This window comes from Xiphophorus hellerii, chromosome 15 (assembly GCF_003331165.1).
Source record: "Xiphophorus hellerii strain 12219 chromosome 15, Xiphophorus_hellerii-4.1, whole genome shotgun sequence".
NCBI lineage: Eukaryota > Metazoa > Chordata > Actinopteri > Cyprinodontiformes > Poeciliidae > Xiphophorus > Xiphophorus hellerii.
Genome location: NC_045686.1, coordinates 22,419,107 through 22,438,812, shown reverse-complemented (window position 1 = coordinate 22,438,812; position 19,706 = coordinate 22,419,107). Strand labels below are relative to the sequence as shown.

The 19,706-nt window shown below is 39.5% G+C and overlaps 2 protein-coding genes and 1 non-coding gene across 3 annotated transcripts; 1 reads left to right on the top strand and 2 right to left on the bottom strand.

The window, feature by feature from the left end:
* Window positions 1–1,259: 1,259 nt before the first annotated feature.
* Window positions 1,260–1,341, top strand: trnas-gcu (transfer RNA serine (anticodon GCU)). Its single transcript has one exon. It is a non-coding gene; the product is annotated as a tRNA-Ser (tRNA).
* A 2,762-nt stretch (window positions 1,342–4,103) lies between these two features.
* Window positions 4,104–6,716, bottom strand: LOC116733837 (protein FAM177A1). The gene is made up of 5 exons (XM_032584707.1): window positions 5,788–6,716; window positions 5,543–5,704; window positions 5,406–5,460; window positions 5,236–5,330; window positions 4,104–4,892 (listed from the first exon to the last, which is right to left on the bottom strand). The coding sequence occupies exons 1-5, from the start codon at window positions 5,809–5,811 to the stop codon at window positions 4,710–4,712; spliced, it is 519 nt and encodes a 172-aa protein (XP_032440598.1). The 5' UTR covers window positions 5,812–6,716; the 3' UTR covers window positions 4,104–4,709.
* A 115-nt stretch (window positions 6,717–6,831) lies between these two features.
* brox (BRO1 domain and CAAX motif containing) lies at window positions 6,832–19,001 on the bottom strand. The gene is made up of 13 exons (XM_032584704.1): window positions 18,892–19,001; window positions 18,292–18,425; window positions 15,621–15,727; window positions 14,632–14,728; window positions 14,395–14,490; window positions 13,600–13,672; window positions 13,346–13,451; window positions 12,921–13,010; window positions 12,290–12,375; window positions 12,103–12,184; window positions 10,813–10,963; window positions 10,044–10,203; window positions 6,832–9,208 (listed from the first exon to the last, which is right to left on the bottom strand). The coding sequence occupies exons 2-13, from the start codon at window positions 18,390–18,392 to the stop codon at window positions 9,125–9,127; spliced, it is 1,233 nt and encodes a 410-aa protein (XP_032440595.1). The 5' UTR covers window positions 18,393–18,425; window positions 18,892–19,001; the 3' UTR covers window positions 6,832–9,124.
* Between the last annotated feature and the right edge of the window lie 705 nt (window positions 19,002–19,706).

The following is a 19,706-nucleotide window of genomic DNA, read 5'->3' as shown; positions in this document are numbered from 1 at the left end:
AACAAAACACCAGCTGACTCTGCAAATCCTGGTGAAGTTTTCATAGGAGTATTTAAGTTTGTTCAGAATCAGCAGATTTCGATTGGCAAGTTTACAAGAAACTTATACCAGATGACTATGGCTTAAAAGTGAAAAAGGATAGATATTTGATTAGAAGATTACAGTAAATGGCTGGAAAACTAATGGTTCCTATACTCACTTTTTGACTCGGGAGCCTTTTAATTAAGGTGAAAAAAGGAATTGGAAAATCCCAATACACTGAGAATTTGACATCCTTGATGGATTGCAGCATTCTTCCTGCAGGTGTTTCAGAAGGCCATTTTGTTGATTTTAGAAACAGAACAGAATGTCTGGTCATTTGAATAGACATTATGAAAAGCAGTTTTAATTTCTTTCAAATAGTGAAATTGTTTAATAATTTTCAATTTGATAGATATAAATTCATATTTTGAAGCTTTTGTTTTCTTTTGCAAATAAAAACCACAGTCATTGACTAACCAAACTTGACACAGAAAGGGATAAGAAATCGCTCTGAACTCCACAGCCAATTAAATATACAAAAACTGAGCATAGCTTCTCTGCTTTCAAAAGCAACCGGCTAAAATTGTGAGGTCATTGCAACAAGTGACCTCACAGTTTTTGTAGCAACATTTGCTACATGCAGCAAATGTTGTATAATAACAGAAGCAGAAGGAGATGTGTGTTCCTTCACATTTCCGGGCAATTTCCCAGTCACAAAAATGAACTGGAACGCATTCCGAAGTCGGACTTCCCACTTGGAAAGAGGAAGCAACTCCGTCTACCCTGGTTCTGATTTGTAACGACGACATTTCAATAAACTGACGGAAACACGTTTTATTATAAGCAAAGCTTGTCTAAAATTAATTAAGCTACTTCCAGCGCTTGCAACTCCAAATTGAAGAAATTAAAAGCGGTGTCTGCTGATCGAAAAACAAAGTTTAAAACGATGTTTGCAAAAGGTATTGCGAACAGTGTCTACTACTCGGGAACGCTGTCAACCCGAGTTTTCACTTCAGAGGCAAACGAAACGCAGGTAAAAGCGGCTCCGGACCAGCCTAGCATTACCACAGTAGACTAGCATGCTAGCCGCTCCTGCCAGCTACATCTGGCTTAACTACAACAAAACGCAGAGTTTTGTTCAGGTTTAGTCAGGAAAAAATAAATATATCAACATAGAAAGAGGTGATATGGGGTCTGAATACTCAACACCGTGAATGTTATGCACTCGTTGCCAGGAGGACGAGGTGGCCGAGTGGTTAAGGCGATGGACTGCTAATCCATTGTGCTCTGCACGCGTGGGTTCGAATCCCATCCTCGTCGCATTCCAGTAACTTTTTTTTTTGTGGCCTAAATCGAAATTTGAGTTTTCCTTTTTTTCTCTCCATCTTTTAATCACTATTTGGACTCGGTCTCTTGGATCTATGAATGTAGGTATGATTTGCGCTAACCACAGGTTCTGTTGGAAGTTATAAAAAGATACGGCCTGCACCTGTTCTTGCGTATTGCTTCTTATGACTTTTGTAGAAAGTCATATGAAAATCTACATCCAAGTCAAACTATTTTTTAGAAAACTTTTAAGCTATTGTGCGGTCACATTTTCAAAAGCATGTATCAAAATTAACTGCTTTTAGTTCAGCTTGTTAAAGGGCGCCCTCTGCAGGCACAAAATCTTACTGTCACGGTAATTCCTAACAAAGTCCTAACAAATGACATCACGTCACCACGTAATTTACGTACGGCTTGCACGGATGTTCATGGACAGAGATGTTACCTAGATGCTACTTTGTCGCATTTTGCAACACACTGCTAATCCATTGGTGACAACAAATGATTAAATTTGCACTTTAAATTTCATAAGTGAAATTTGTTTATCAATCTGCCTTGATATGAACTATATGTATCATAAAACGTTTTCACCTTTCATCTCGGTGTTATGGAGGCTTAGGTTACTGAGGAACAAAGATCTTCTATTTCTGCTTGGACGTCACCTTAAAATAAGTACTGATCAGTTTTAGTTGGTTTGATTAAATTTAGTTCCACTGCCCTCAGTTACATTCATCGGGTTTTACTGAGAACATAAAGCTACGAAATATACGGAAAACATCAGGCTGTACTCTCCTATTTATTGCAATTATGAGCATTTCCTGCGGGAGCCACAAGAGGGCGCTCACGTATCACAGATAGGTATGGAAAAGCCGTAAACTTGTACGTTTTATTTTCACAGCAGTCGCACCAACAGAGACAAAATAAAGTTACTAAATATAAGAAGAAGATTTACATACGGGTATGACATTCTCATGGTCTGAGAACATTGACTAAAAACACAAAAGTTTTATATTAAAACAACAACAAAAAAAATGCATTTATTTATATAGTTGCTTTCATTTAAACAGAAAATTTCAGGTTTTATCTAAACTGCTGCTAAAAAAAAACCTTAACATTATTCAAGTTATACAAAGGTTCTTAATGCATATTTGTTATTTTTATTGTATTACAGTGATTCTTACAGGACAAAGTTTGTTCAAATCCTCCCTTTGTATTCAAATATGAAAAATAAGGTTTTGGGAATGTAAATATGTTAAGGTGCAGGCTCTCAGCTGCAGCATTTTTTTGAAAATTACATTTTTACTGGACCTGACCGAGAACTTTGTCGACACTGTCAGACAGAAATAAGTTATAAGATCATTTTTTATAAACTTCTTAATGATAGTTTTCCTGTCTGTGGTGTCTTGGTTCTTTTAATTGGTGAATTCAGACATTTTACAGACAAAATGCCTATGAAGAAACAAAATGAACATTTAAAACAAAAAAACAACATAAACTCCACGTGACAGCAGACAGAGAGCTGACGGTGGAAACGCTGCACATGAAATGACATTTAAGTTGAAGTAATTGCTGGAATGTTGTACAGCATGAAGAGAAAATGTGAAGTAACCACAATTAGATTTTAATCAAATGAATATAAACGAAAAGATGTAGGAAAAAATGATTTGAAATACATTGTGAACTAATTCAAATCTTTCTAAATCACACTTGGACTCTGAGGTTGTGCAGATCCCTCTCTTTTCCTGCCCAGTGTAGAACACGCCTGTGACCTGCGGGAGATTTTGCCCATAGTGATAATATTGTACTTCTGAATATTGATATTTTTTATTTATCCCTCTTCCACTCTCTTTCTCCATCGTTTCCTTTTATGTAAACTCTTCCTTCAGCTCAGGCTGGCTGTTCATTTTTGTTCTCCCATCCTGATACTCCCTGTTCCTTGTCTTCTGCTCCTCCACTGATATCTTTTCTCTGGCCAATCTAGCCTGAAATACATACGATTCTACAATCGGAGCGCTGTTCATCAAACACTTCCCTCAGGAAATAAATCACACCTTATTAATATTAAAGGACTAATAAAGTCATGTTAAATTTATACCATTAAACTATGCAAGTTGTTGGAAATAAACAGAAACATATTTGAAAAGAAATACTTGACGCCATTTATGTGAAACACATTAAAATGAGGTAACTGCACTCTGTTGTCAACACCATCACCAAGAGTCAAAAGTCTGATGGTGAAACTTCCTCCATTTATATGACGTTATTCTGAAGGAGGCCATGTTGCACCTTGAAATCTTTACAATGTACCAAAGTTAAGCATTTATGTCACAAAACTTCATCAACATTTTGTAAATTGTCACTTGTGGCGTTGACACAATATGGTTGTGACGAACAACGTAGGAATAAAGACGAAGAAAAGACAAAAGAACAACATTAGCCTCTCTTAGCAAAGGAACAATGAGGAAGTGGTCATGGGGTCCTCAGAATTTCTGATGCCCTCCAATAATGCCTGATACTCAGGACACAATTTCAATTGAATTTGAAAACACATAAAATGATTTTTAACTCAATGTATTGATACTTATGAAATTATTTATTTGAATATTTATATTTAGTTGTCAAGATATATTATATTAGAATTCTTTGAAACTATGATAATGTATTGAGTTCTGCTCCAGGCTTTTACAGACACCATCCACCTTCTACAATGTTTAAAATAAAAAACACTCAGCAAACACCATGAAAACATAACACTGTTGTGGTGACATTGCCAGGTTAGTTTATTCAGTTATTTGAAGAAGTTATATTTTGAATATATTTTATTCAAAGTATGTACTTTATCCAGCAGACATGTTCTGTCCCTCTTCTCAAGAATCAATAAATATACAAACTTATGCAAAAATACAGAGTAAATCTGGCTAAATATAGTAGAAGTTTCAAATGCTCACTGTGCATAGTAATGCTGATATTAGTCAGGCCTGCCTACAGTCAGCTGTTAACATATTCATACTTTTAATTTCATATGATGAATTTGTCTTCCTCTTCTGCATTAAAAAAGTGGAAATAGTCTTATTGTTGCCAGCTGCACTCAGCAATAGGTTGGGGAGGGGAGGGGTAGATCTGTGCCATTTTTTCTTTCTGCTCCTTACACGTAGAGAAAACATTGGACTCAGCAACATTTCCTCTGGTATCTCCAGAACCGTAGGGATGCATTTTATGCAGTTCTGCCACCTACATCGGTTTCCTCAATGTCTTTGCTCTCTCTCAAAACACATTTGCTGTCATTAAAGCATCAACCCGAAATCCACATTTCACATCAGGTGTTCACATTCCTCTCTATTTTCAGTCCTGCTGCTTTATGACTAGCTGTCCTCGTCGCGTTGATAGGCTCTGTTTTGGCATCCTTGGTGTTTGTCTCCATGATCGCGGCTCTCGCCAGGATCGGAGGGACTGCTTACGCCTCCCGTGGCTCCATAGTGACCCCCTTCTAGCCCAGGGGAAAGGTGAGTGTCCTCTGCCTGGTCCTCCAAATGGTGACCTGTAATCTGTGAGAACGTCAGAAAGACTTGCAAGCACTGAAATACAAAGAATATCCTACGTATGCTGTAAAATAACTTAAAAATCGTCTAAAAGTATCTGAGTACGTGGGGTTAATGGAGCTGGACATAAGATACTAGACATAATCCTGAAAACACGATCCTGAGCACCATCACCGCTGTGTGGTAGTGACAGACCTAAAAACATTTGGTTTTATAAAGTTTTAAATCAGGTGAGCTGGATGCAGATTCACTGCTTCACAGCTACGCTCTACTGTGTGTCGGCCTATTGCAAAAAAAAAATTGCGTTGCGTACTGATTAGATTTCAGATATTCCTGAGCTGCAGGTTACCTTCTGCTCACGATAATATCGATCTACCGCATATTGATATTTGGCTCCATTCAGCCCAAGAGCGCCGGCCAGTCTCTCTCCAAGGAAATCACAGGCTGGTTTTAGAAAGACAAAAAGCATCTCGTTAGTCTTCCTGTCATTAGTCTGATGACTTTTGCGGCACTACGTACCCAACAGGGACATCCTCCCAACTAGAATGGCAACATTCTTGAACGACAGCCGGTTCTGAGTGAAGGAAGACACATCTATCACATGATCTACCACTTTTGACGTCCAAACAGATTTCATCCTCTGAACAGATTCCCACCCTCCCCGTTGGCTCTGGGGTTCTGTGTGACTTCTGCTCCTCTGCCTCGTCTTCTTCAGAGTCCTCCAGCTCCAGACTTTCACCGCTGGAGAAGTAGATGATCCTCTTCTGCTTTTGCAAAGGTGGACCGTCAAACTCTGTCTCCTGGTCTTGTGGAGAAACCTGACGGATTAGAGAGATTTTTGCATAAACTTTTATTTCAAACGGAAACACCAAGAGTTGTTGTCACTTATTACACGACTCACTTCCTGCTGGCTGTCTGTGTTCATTCTGTGTTCACGCCGAGTGTCTGTGAAGAAAAACCAACTGCAGGATACCGGATGAGTCCTGAAACCTGAGAGGACAAACAGAGCAAACCTTAACTCATGACGAGAGCCGTCACTGCCCTCCTGTCAGTTTCCTTCTTATCCCCAGGAGGCCGGGCTTAAAGCTGAGGAATGTCAGAGTTTACTGTCATGTCTATTTGCCAAACGTTGGAAACCTACTGTCTCACACTACGTTTGAGTCACACCCTCTTTTATTCCTCACAGCATAAAAAAATGACTTACCATGGGGTCATAAAAGAATACAAGAGCAGGTTTTGGTTGTTAACATAAACCATCGGTCATTCCACCCTCAGCTGTTGCCCACAGTGCGTGTTGTCTTCAGTTCCATTGTCGCCAAGATCCAGACACATTTGTGGCAGTTACCTGATGATTTTATTCATGCCTCACTCTCCGCTATGCTGCCGACGTCTCAACAGTTTGTCAGCAGAGAAAACAAGACATTGGGTATTAACTCAAATGTTATTTCAAATTCTTACATCTCCAACCAAGATCTCTGCAGGGCAAATCAGATCACAACCTTGTTTTTCTCTGCTCTGAATGTACAATATACTGTAGTTCACTCACTTCTATAGTGAGTAGTTCGCTTCTTCCTTTTCTTTTTCAAACAGGAAAGTAGCGGTAAACTATTTTTCTCTTGTCATCCTACTACTGACTACTTGTTTTCTTGCTTTTAAAAACCAGTTTGAAGTAAATAAATAAAATTAACCACTTGGATGCAACTGAGAAATAAATCTATTAGAAACATACTATAATAGTGCACATTACAGTGGGGGATGGAAAGTAAATCCAGGTAGCATTTTCAGAACTACTGTTACTGTTACTTTACTGTACTATTGCGTGATATTATACTGTCACTTTAATATGCATTTAAATGTCATAAAATGTCTCAAAAAATATAATTATGAACAAAACTTACATTATGACTGCACTAAGATGTGCAAAGACAACACGTTATAGATGGCAACTTTTCTGACTGATTTAATACCACATGGGTTACATTTTACATGAAGGACACCACATGAGGAGGAGGAGGAGGAAGAAAAGGAAGGTGTTCACACTTCAGCAACGGTGTGGCGCCCTCATGAAGAATGGATGCGCACAATTAGCACCGGGCCGACGCCTGCGGCACCTCAAGAAGCTAAATCCGTTTCTCCAAGTGCAACGAACTACATGTCTAAACCAGCTCAACTTTAAAATCTGCTGAGTAGAGAGGTTCCAATGTGCTATGAATACAACAGGGTGGGTTAGGTTGGTGCATGGAAGCAGCTTTATACAGTCTATACAAGTTTCCAGCGGTTTCTAACTTACTGATTTAGATTTCATTGTCAAAGCGGGCAGAGGTCGGACAGCGGGGGCGACTCCAGTGAAGCTGCTCTGCAGGAAGATCTAAAACTACTGCGGAGGCAGATTCTGCTGTTTCTGTCTCTTAGAGCCACTCAGGACTACATGATGACCCAGTCTAAAACATACCATGTCTTTGTGGCATTCACATTTACAAAGTTACATTTTCAAAGGAAAATGGTAGCATAACATGACAACCGATTTGAGTTAAAACAATTTTTCCTCCTGCTTCGAAAAAATTCCCCCCCATTCTACATTGCCATATTGTTACCGCCAACACTTTGTAGTATTTTGAAACACAGCCGGAAGGAAAATTATAGAAAACACAACCCAAATAAATTAGTAGTAGTTTGCTTATTGCAGGAAGCGGGCATCGATGTTGATCTGCTCCAACAGTACGTGCTTCTGTTAGCATGCTAGCTAGTTTTAGAAAGAGTGATGGGTTCAGTGTCACTGTTTATTTTTGACTCGTCATATAACTTGACTTGATATTTTTACTGGCTTTAGGTGTTCCTTACATTAGAAAGCTGGAGGTTGAACAATTCTGGATACTTTTCTAGTTGTTCTTATAGTAACCTTTTTAAGCTAGATGGCTAGCCGTGCGTAGCAACAGGTGGCGTAGGGAGAACTCTGAGATTGCTACGGATATTCTTTTACATCTCTCTCTACAAGGACTTTAAACTGTAGGTATAGTTCAATAGAAGATGTTGCCGACTGTTTAATACGGTGATATCAATAACAGACCATCGCCGCTCAGTTCATACCTACAGAACAAGGTGCCTACTATAAACAACAGCTACTGAGAAGGTTACATGGTTAGCATTGTATGCTGAGTTCTAATATCCATCAGAAACATTGCCTTTCAGCTGCACTGAACTCTATGCTAAGTGTTAGATTGTCTCCTATAATGTTCAAGAACCAAAACATATCAAACAGGCTCACATGTGTGTCTGAGTTTTGTCACCTCAATGTAATATTTAGCCATATCCAGCAATAGTAGGGTCTCTTTAAAGGAACAGTACATGTAGAAAACAGCTTAATGTCACATACAAAAAAGAGAAACTACAATACATGTGATCTAAATCAAATCAAATCATCAACGACTACAGCTAAAACAAAGTAAATTCACCATCAATACACACAGTCCGGTGTCTCTTGGATTTCTTGTCATTATAAATGATTGGATAATGTGATAGAGGGAAAACCTCTCAGCTCAGATACTCTGTATTCAGGTAGTACTCAGAAGGATTGTACGTATGCTTTTTCTCAGTCGGGATAAGTTATACCTGTAGTGATGAACATTCCAAACAAACGTTTTATAGTTGGAGTGCAATAAGTGCTTTTCTTCGGGTTGAAATTCTGGATCGTGTTACAGAACCGAACACATAAAACTTGTTTCTCTTCCTGCAGCTCATAGGTCAGGATGGTTTGGTCCACCCATCTGTCTCCTATTAACCGGTTTTGGAGAATTTACTGTCTTGGGTAGAGGGAACTGCGTATGGTAAAAGTTCTTATCCCAAAACAAGCCACAATATTCCCGTTCGACAACACACACGGTAAACACACTCGCTGCATGTCTTCAATTTAACTCCAGAGGAACATCAGATGGGATGGGCTTTCTATTCTTTTCTTTTCTTTTTCTTGGACTAGTGCTTCAACTTGCCATCTTTTGCAGGTTTCAGCACACAGATAGGATTGAATTGTGGGCCTGCCTATCATACCGTCTGGAGCAGATTTTACACGAGTCAGGTTGTTCTGGTAGTGGATCACATCCAAATATAAAGAACATGTTTCAGCATGAATGTAAAATACCATGGATTAATAGTGGGGGGAAAAAAGTCGATGGAGGAAGATAAACAGATGCTGTCTTTATAAACGATGTTTCTTCAGCATGGTTGATGCAAAGATGGAGGCTCTAGGAGAGAACACAGCCTGTGTCCTTCTGGGGCTTCAAATCAGGCTCCTTCACCGGCTTCACCTCCTCTTCCTTGAGCTTGGCCTGGTGGGACAGTAGAGCACAGTAAGACATGAACACTGTACGAGGTCAGCTTTTAATAAAAGCTGTTTAGCATGTCTGAATCAAGCCGTATTAGCATAACGTGACTTGAAGCTGCAGTATAAAATTTTACAAAGATGTGTTTTGTACATATTTCTCAAAGCTGTTAATGTCATAACAGCGTAATGTGAGACGGACAATATGTGAAATAATCCCTGCCATCTGCAGAAATACACCACTACCAATCAGAGCAAAGAGGATCTTAACACTGTCAATCATACTCATGTACGCACTCCTTCATTTGTTAATGGCGGAGAAACTTCTGCCATCATCAGTGGCTATGCTAACTACCCTTAGCTATTCATGACAGACTCCGTTGTGTGGAACCAGCTGTAGTGTAGCAGAAAGATGTTGAAAATGAGAATTTGTTCTCAATCAACTTACCTGGTTAAATAAAAGGTTAAATAAATAATAAAAAGCACAGAGGAAGGGATGAATAGCATGTACACGAGGATGATTGTCAGCGCTAAGACCCTCATTTTGGCTCTGATTGGTTGTTTCTGACCGAGCTGTACATTTATGCGGATGGCAGTAGGACGACATGGCAACGACACAGGAGCATGATTTTTTCACAAATTATCTGTCTCATTTACTCTCAGAACATAGTGATAAGAGTTTCAACAAATATGCAAAATATTAGTATTTTTTTTTACAAAAGTTTCCTACTGCACCTTTCAAGACTAAAGAGTTCTAATGATGTTTGAACAAAAACACTAGCGAGGCTTTTATAGACCGGTATTAGTAGATTACTGCATGGATGCATAAACCGACGGCACACCTTGTCATTTTTGGCTCCCTTGGTGAGGTCGAAGGTGGCGTAGACCTCAGGAGTGCACTGCTCGCTGAGGGGCGGCAGCTCGAAGGGGACCGGCTCCGCCAGACCGTAGCTGGCCTTCAGCTCCAGCTGGGGAGGCTCAGCAGGAACCTTATGGAAGTATCTGTGGAACGACATCCGGAAGAACATTAAATAAACAAAAAAAACAGGAGAACTTTGGATTGTTCACGTTCTTCTCAGCTGCTTGCTACTGTAAAACTGACTAACGTTCGATCAGCTGCTGTGACAGTGCAGTTGCGACCAAGAGTATCCACAGCAACGACTGCTAAAACACTAACATTGTGTTTTCCAATGTCTTCAAAGATCTACTGAAGATATTTTAGAAGTTTTAAAGACTTTTATGAGCAAATACTAAGAAAGAATATTATACCCAAGTTAATATAATTGGATGATTTAATGGACAATGCTACTGATGTAAGAGGGGTGAGTGTAAAAAGAAGTTGATGTTTCTATCCACTCCTTTGAACGTGTAAATATACATTGCTGTTCTTTTTTTTGAAATTCTGTTTCTTTGTATATAACTTTTTATTCTTTTATTGTGCTACATTTAATAATGTAGCACAATATGTAACAGGGTTCTCTGGTTCATGTCAGACGGAGGTGTTTCAACGACAAACCACCAGAGAGCACTGCAGCTGAGTCAGCAGTAAAATGTGCGCGCAGGTGCGTGGGTGTGCGTGTGGGTGTGCGTGTGTGTGTGTGTGTGACTCACATGAAGCCGTTCTCTCTCTGGCACTTCTCCAGCGTGGTTTTAATGAGCGCGCCCAGCTTGAGGAAGAACAGCTGCTCTGACGGCTTGGCCGTGGTGCCGGGCCCTTTGGTCTGACGGTACTCTTTACACAGCGCCTCCGCACGGGAGTAACCTGAACACACACTGTGTTAAAACCCACAACATACAGGGAGCACAGCGTTGTCGGGGAGGAAAAGACCTCTCACAACTCATGACTGGATGTGTACATAACAGGGCAGTATGATGGAAATGTTTTATTCCCTCTAGAAAAACATATCTGGAGTGTTGCCTTGATTCTTTCATGCATGTCCTTTAGTCTCCCATGGCAACCATTCGGCTGTGCAAAACATCTGGCTGGACCTAGCACAAGTTTCGAGGCGGTTTCAGAGCTTAAGCCCTCCCTTCTGACTCCCCGCTCAGCTCCTTCAAACTAGAGGCAGCAATTATCAAACTCCTTGTGGAACTACCCATCTGCTGAGCTCATTATAGGAGCTACTTCTCAGTGAAAGCTCCTTCACTGTCCATTTTGAAAACCCGTCTGAAAACTTACTTTTATTCATTGGCTTTCAACTCATCTGAGACTTGATTTTACTTCATCTTTATTGGTATTGATTATATCTGATTAGTTGTATTGTTTTATTGTGTTTGGAATTTAGTTTTTAACTCATTATTGTGTGCTTCGCTTTGTTCCTCTATTTTTATCATTTCTTTTATCTTATTTATTACTGATGAACAAGATAAAAAAATATTTTATCTTATTTATGAAATAAATAAGTCAAAGCACACAGCTTTGTATCAGCTGTGTGCTTTATAAATAAAGTTGATGAAAAACATTTTCAAAGGGTTCATAAAGGAGTCGTGTTGTGACGAGTTCCTGAAGGCGGACTTTCAAAAAGAGCAGGAGTTCTTAAAGCAACAGCGGCCCATTTTCAAGGTTTTAGATTATGAAGTCAAATATCTTTGAAGTCAAATTTGATAAATATAGCAACAGATGGTAACAGTTACTTAATTTAGCTATCAAATGGCCCCATGTGCCTGGAAAATACATAATACTGCCCCTTTAAATACACAGAGGCAGGAAACAAGAAGCAAACACACAGGAAGCACCTGTGGCATCACTGGCAGTCATTCGTTCTGACTCAAGTGGAGAGGAAACGCCGCAACATGTAGCTCACCGACGCATGATGGCATGTGTAAAGTTACAGTATAACATCTCTAAGGTCACAAACAACGTATGCTCTCAATAAAGCACAGTATGAAAGAAGCGCGTACATTTTTCGGCCTCCTGTAGGGATCTTATAGACTCTCCACATTTGTCGCTGGCCAGCAGCGTCTGGCCGTGGTAGCAGAACGCCTGCAAAGGAAAGCAGAAACCGTTGGGACCTTTCATGGTTAAACGTGTTTTGTTTTTGTTTTTTGTTCCCATCCAAAGCGAAGCTGCAAATGTGTGTCAGCTTACATAAGCCATGTAGAAGTACTGCTTCAGCTGCAGATACTTCCTCCACTTGCTGCTGCACTCCGGCTCCAGGGTGTTCAGTGTGTGGTCTGCACCGGCACAGATAAAAACAAGGTTTTACCACAAAACTATCAGAGTAACAATAAACCCACAGGATCAAATGTTAGAAACATTTTACACTACCAAACAATATGGCCGCGTAAAATGCCATATTGCCATTTTTTGGGGGGGGTTTTTGTCTAAAAGGTTGCAAAATACAGCGACAAAGTTGCTAAGTTATCAACAGTGGGGTTACTATTGGCAACCGCACGTGCCAGATGTGCAGATGTCACCGAGTGGGCAGGCAACTTATCTTATATGTGAAAGAATCTGTAATTTTTTAATCTACAGTATATTGACAAATTATTGACTTAGAACAAGTTTATATATGTTGCTAAAATGTTACTTTTAAATTAACGTTTTCGTATTTCAAGTGTGCTAAGATATTTTAACTAAATAAGACTTGGTAAGACTTTGTGTTTTTGCAAAGCGCAAGGAAAATGAACTTAAAACCCTTCTGAGGTGCTGATGTCTTGTTTTAAATATGCTGTTTGTTTGTTTGTTTGTTTTTACCTGCTGGTATAAAAACACTGACCAGCTTTCTGATAGAAGTTCGCCGTCTCAAAAGCCAAAGCTGCAATCAGGGAGGCGTTGTGCTTCAGCTCGATGGCTCTGGCAATCGTCACTGGAAAAATTAAACTGAATGTTAGATTTTTAAAAGTCAGTTCTGTTTAAAATGATTCAGCACAACACCAAAATCTTACATATTAAAAAAAAATTAAATAGAGAAGAGTAAAATGTTGGAATTAAACGAGATGTGACTAAAAACTAACGGCATTCACTTCTTTCACCCTCTCACACACTTAAGTACTATCGTTGTTTTTATCAATTTTATGGTCAGACAGATAAGATTAAGTTTTATTTGTTGTTAAAGAAACATTGTGTTATCAAGTTTGAGATGCAGTCCAAGTAATTAAAGGTCAGGCTTTTTATCTCCCTGGTGATTTAGTCCAACGGTACCTTCCTGTGCCTCGGCTTGGCACTGGATGATATACGCGTCCATCACTCTGGGCTCCAGGTCTCGGCCCTTTTCAGCCGGGGTGATGAGGCGGGGAACGTGGACCTCCTATGGGAGAGATACAAAAACTTTTTTTTTATTTTTAATTTACAGCTCATTGATCTGTCACGTGTCCGCTTTCAGAAATATGCAGAGTTGGTGCCGAGATCTAGCAGCCAAATGTTGGAAGTTTAAACTCGCGGTGCATCCGCTTCACCTTGAGAGTTTTGAAGATTCCAGCAGCAACCTTCAGGCTCTTGTGAACGTCCTTGGCTTCAGGCTCTGTTATGCTTTTGGAGAGGCAAACATGGCCGTCAGTATGCTACAAGAATATCCTCGTCATTTTCTGTGTGGTCAGTTGGTATATTTGGGTGACTAGGGGAACCAACTGTCAGCTCAAAACAGTCAACAAACACACAACCCAGGCAGTTTATTGCTAATCTCACAGGTTTAAGTCAGAAACAACATTTTGTTCATCAATAATTAATTTCAAACTTTTTAACAGTAGCATATCCATTTTTTTCCCCTTGTATGAAGTTCTGTTTGCATTTTTTTCACTAAAAAACAAAAACAATCAGCAACAACAGTGTTACTGCATAGATCCACTCACTGGCCACTTTATTAGGTACATCAGTTCAATTGGTTATTAACATAAAATGCTGAATCAGTAAATAACCCCGCATCAACTCAGTGCATTCAAGCATTTAGATAACTTCCTGAAGTACAAACTAGATATGGATGAAAGGCCATTCAACTGATCTCAAAATCTCCTGTCTGATTAAAGCAGGCTAAACAGGGCTAGTGTGAATGCACCCACAGGGTGTTTTACTGAAGGCAAAAGGGGTTTTAATGCAGTACTAACAGGGTGTACCTAATAAAGTAGCCAGCTAGTGAACAGACTGCTTAAGCAACACTTAAGCAATAATACCTCTGAGGTATCAGAGGTATTAATAATACAGAGTTGCAAAAACTTGTTTCTTTTACATGCTAGAAAAGCAACAAAGACACTTACTTTTCCTTCCCAGCTAGTCTTGAGGCAAACTTGGTGTACCAGACGGCTAAATTGAAGGCCATAGAGACCAGCTCAAAGACGGCATCCTGCTGGGCACTAACAGCAGGCCAAAGAGAAACCAGGAGTTAGGATTTCTACAAAACAACAATCTGAACATTATGTCAATCAGATCAGGTTAACTCTGTCCACAAGGGGCCTCAAAACCACCACAGCTTCCTCAAAGATGCCGTTTGATACCTTGGGATGTTTCCTTGTAAAGTGTCGGTCCACTTAAAGTTCTGGATGAACCTCATCTTGTTCTCCTGTGTAGTTCCATCCAGGGACGAGATGAGGCCTGTTGGTCACGGCACAACAAACACTGAAGACGTCAGGTAGGTGCAAGTTGAGGAATGAAATATAAGGGTGCTTGTTGGGTAGCATCTGGCAATTTTGCGTCTCTGCCATTTCGGTTGTGTAGTAACTGGCTTTTCATATGCAAAGGATAACAACCCACATTGACAATAGTCTGCTGTAAGGAAATGGTGTTATATGAATAAAATAAATACGATCTACAAGAAAATTATCATATTTTAAGCAGTAAATCAATTAAGCACATGATAAATTAAGACGAGCTAATAGAAATTTTTTATTTGTACAATTTATTGTTACGTGCTCTATCTTTCTACCAAAAAATGGATGACAAAAGTCTTCAGTCTGGTGCTTTGGTCTCAACTAGTCCTTTTTTGAAAGACTAATTCATTTTATTTCTTGTTTCTGTTGCTTTCTTTATTTATTTACTTATTTTGGATATTGAAAATGTCTTCCTGGTCCAGCGTTAAATATTTGTTAGAATTTCAAATTTATTAATCTTTCAGAATGTGTTCTTGCATTGTTATGCCATTATCATTAAGCTGCTTGAAAATGGTCTCAAAACCACAATATAATTGTTTATGGCAATGACTTCTTGGACAATTTATTGTGCAGCAAAGTTTGATACTGTTACACAGCTACAGTACAGACCAAAAGTTTGGACACAACTGTGTGTCCAAACTTTTGGTCTGTACTGTATATGAAACAAAAATTACGATTAGAGTATTTTTACAGTTTCTTATAAAAAAGAGAGAGAGAGAGAGCCAACGTGCATCGTTGAAAGGCATAAACAGACCTCTGCGCTTATTTCCTTTCAATAACTGTCCGTTTATAGAAAAACATGCTGAAAACAACATGGCCGACGTGAGTGCACTTGCCTTGCAGCAGAGAGAAGTACGCATCCGAGGCGTTCTTCAAGATCTCCGGGGTGCAGGTGGAGTCGGTGAACATCTCCAGCAGCCTCGCTCTGGTCGTCCTCAGGTCACTAAACGCATCACACGGACAGAAATCAGCTGACGATGTTGTCGCTCAAATACCAACAGACTTTTGTTCAGAATGAATAACCGATTGAAATTCTCTGTTTGACATCTACGATCAATTGTGACTGAATTGAAAGGACTTTTTTTTTTTTGTAAAGTGCCTCAGGAAGACATTTGTTGTGAATTGGTGCAATAGAAATAAACAAAATTTTATTGATTTTTAAAAATGTACAAAAAAATACTAAGAAGAGCCAGAATATCGGTCAGTTTCCACAGCGTTATGAAACACCTGCTGTATCAGACCTGGGCTGGTCTGAGGGTCACGATGGTATGATAACCTGAAGTAAAAATAGAACAGCTTGACTGATGATGGCATCACCACTACTCTTTTTAAAACAAAAATGCATTACATGATTGATTTCTATGTAGAACAGCTCTCCAGCTAGCGTGTTAGCTTACCGGTTGTGGTTTTCAAACAGTGCTACTTAATAAAAGTGATGGATGGCTCTTCTTTAGGTCCCAAACTATGACCATCTGCTTTTTGCAACTGGAAATATTTTATCTCATCTTTATACTTGGTAAAAGCATAGTCAATGTAATTACCACCTTTCAGCTACCTGAAGTGCTCAGTAACAGGTAGGGGAGGGGCAGCAAAGCAATATTCTATGCTCCAAGTGAGGAAAAGTTGTTGTTACTTTTTAAAAAGATGTCTTCTACTGACACCATCCGTTAAATCAACAACACTTTTTATCACATCGGATTATTTACCTTTCAAAAAATATTAGGACTATTATTTTCACTGTCATTTTCCCATTGACTTCCATCACCAAATGAAGAGGATTCAATTACTTCTGGTTGGGTTTTTTTTATTCAAATGATTTCTGGTTAAAACCTCAACAGGCAGTGATAAAGGGCGCTTTCAGAGCGGACTATGGGGACATTAAAAACGCCTTCCTTATTTTGCGATCCAGCTTAACGTGTGTGAATGTAATAGTTTCTTTAAAGCTGCGAGTCTTGATGAACAGAAACACAGGAGCATATGAAGGCGTCCGTGTTGATATGATGAGAGACAGAGACAGGAAACTGTGAGCTGCTCCTGGTAGAGCTGAAATGAGCCGACTGTGTTTACAGGGTCGGTACAGATTGAGCCCTTTGGGTATAAATCTGGATCCTCCCACTTCCTTTCTGAACCGCCCGGCATGGTGTAGATCGGTCCCCTTATCTCATGTTTACCACAGTGTTGAGGATAATGTTGGTAATTTGCTACAGTGATGCTGGATAAGCAATATGCAGACTCATAAAATCTGCAACATTAGTAGACAATTGTTGCCTTCTAAAGAATCCTCACATTAAAGCTGCTATATGTGACTTTTATAAGAAATATATATATATATATATATATATATATATAAACATATTTCTTGAAATTCTTACTATATCCTGACAGATTGTTATGAGAGAGATCATCTGTGAAAAAGATTTATCTCCTCCAGCTCCTTCCGGTGCTACTATTTCCATATGGAGTAATGCACCGCTCCCAACCAAAACCAACCAATCAGAGCCAAGAGGAGGGTCTTAGCGCTGATATTCATCCTTGTGTACTCGCTGCTAAATGTGCTAATGGCAAAGAAACAACTTACTGCAACATAAAAATTGTTTATCCGCTGTCAAAGGTGGCTGTGCTAACTACCCTTACCATTCATGATAGACTTTGCTGACAGGAAAAAACTGCAGCTTAGCAGAGAGCAAACAGAGAAAGGGACGAGGAATGAGCAGCGCCACACAAGATTGTAATTGTCAGCACTAAGACCCGGCTCCTGGCTCTGACTGGTTGTTTCTAGTTAGTAGTGGGAGTCTGTCCGTCTCATACCATACTGTAACAACATGGTGATAGTTTCAACAAATATGTAAAATGTACATAATTGTATCTCAAAGTTACACACTGTAGCTTTAAAACTGTGGTGATGACACGTCCAGAACATGTTGTGCAACCCCAACATGGGCCGATACAGCCTGGGAACCGAGTCGACAAACCATTTCAATTTGACACCAATCAAACCCTGTTGAACACTTACACCTGTCACTTTTTTCCTGCTTGAAAGACATCTTGTTTATTGCTAAATGTTCCCTAATGTTTCCATTTATATTTCTAGAATTGTGGTGCTCTTAATAGCTGTTCCATTAGTTCTGATTTGTTCTTTTGTAACCTTTCTTCATCTTTTCTTTTTTGATTGAGGTGCTACGTTTGTACAATTATTCCCTTTAATATTTTTTAATTGATGTCCCACCACTAACAATTATTACAGTGAACTGATAAACACTTGCATTTTTTTGTTGTTTTTGTTTTGCTTTTTTAACCTGGTAGAAATCTTACTGTTATGTCTGTGTATCTTTCCGTTTTCTGTAGTATTTGACGTCCATATTGAGTGTGCTGCCACATTGAGGTAGTCAGCCCACATGTGTAATCAAATCAACGCCAAAGTGTTGTATATTAAGTCTAACAGTAACCAGCCAGAGGAACATGTTCGGTGATGACGTTGCTGTTTCAGCTGGTGAACATTAGACTTACTTGCATATCTTGTTGGCAGCCGGGCTCCCTGCCACGCCATAGAAGTTAAAGGACACCGGCGCTGTTGCCTTCAGCGGGTTTCTGTGAAACCAATGGGCCATTATGTGGAAAGGGGCACACCTGCAGAGGGGAGGCTACAACACAGTGACAACAGGTTAATGACACCGACACGTTTGCTGTGTGTGTAGGATAGAGACTAGCTCGTAAACAGCTCGTTTCAATGATCATTTCTCCAACACGCGACATTTGTAAGCGAATGAGAAGGGTTCCTACGTCACTTTTACGACGTCGTGGCTCCATCTCACCGTGTTAGCATTCTGATAAAACGCCTTTCACGTCAGTTCAAACATACTTCATATCGCAGAAAGACCCACACTATTGTCCCAGTCGTGGACTGCGACTAAATGTGTTATTTCCCCTACTACATAAAGACAAAAGTCCATGACGTCAGCTAACAGAGAGCAACCACAGCTAACTGGCTAACTGGCTAAATGTACAGCCGCAAGCAGGAATAGTTCGGTAGGGCAAACACAGAGTTATCAGATGGCTTTATAAATATACACGAACTGGTCTGAATGTAGCTGAACTTCGACTGTTTACCTGTCAATGCGTCGCCGTAGGTTAGCGATTTGGTTGCCTGGAAAGTCTGACAGTGACAACTAACTCACTTCCGGAAATAAACACGAAACAGGGGCGGACCAATGAAAACGGGCGCTCTTGTCACGTGGCATACTGGAGAAAAAGCAGTTCAGCTCTTGACTCACTGTAGGGGGTTTCTGTGCGGCGTTTGACATGTAAAACACGACACGCAGTGCATTTCTTGTTGGACAGGAGTTTTGCTTGTAACAGTTATAATTTTAAGGGCTTCTTCCTTTTCTAGCACATTAAACATACGTCATGTAATAAATGTAGCTACAGATATTGTGCTTCTAAAATTAGTCATTATCTTCTATTGACAATAAAAGATTAAACTAAATATTGTGTTCATGAAAGATTGTAAAAAAAAAATATCTGTCTATAAACTGAAGCCAAACAGATAACTCTTGCTGAGCTGCATGATTCTTGTTTTATATTTTATAATTTCACCTTTTAACCAGCTAGGCAAATATGTAACCATAGTCTGTATGGTTAATAATTTCAACATAATTACTAGTTTTGCATATTTTGATCATCCACATTATCATATACACTACAAATAGCCATTGTTTGAATTCACAAAGTTGAGTTGCTCTGTTTCTATATTGTTTCAACAAAACATTTTTCTCTCAGCACCACACTCACAGTTCAACTCACACCAGCGTTCTACGTTAATCGGAACTTATTTGGATTTTTTTTCCCCCCACTCATTTTTTGTGCTATGATCCTCCATTTTCTTGATTTCTCATGTTGCCACATAAAAAGCACGGTTGAGCTAT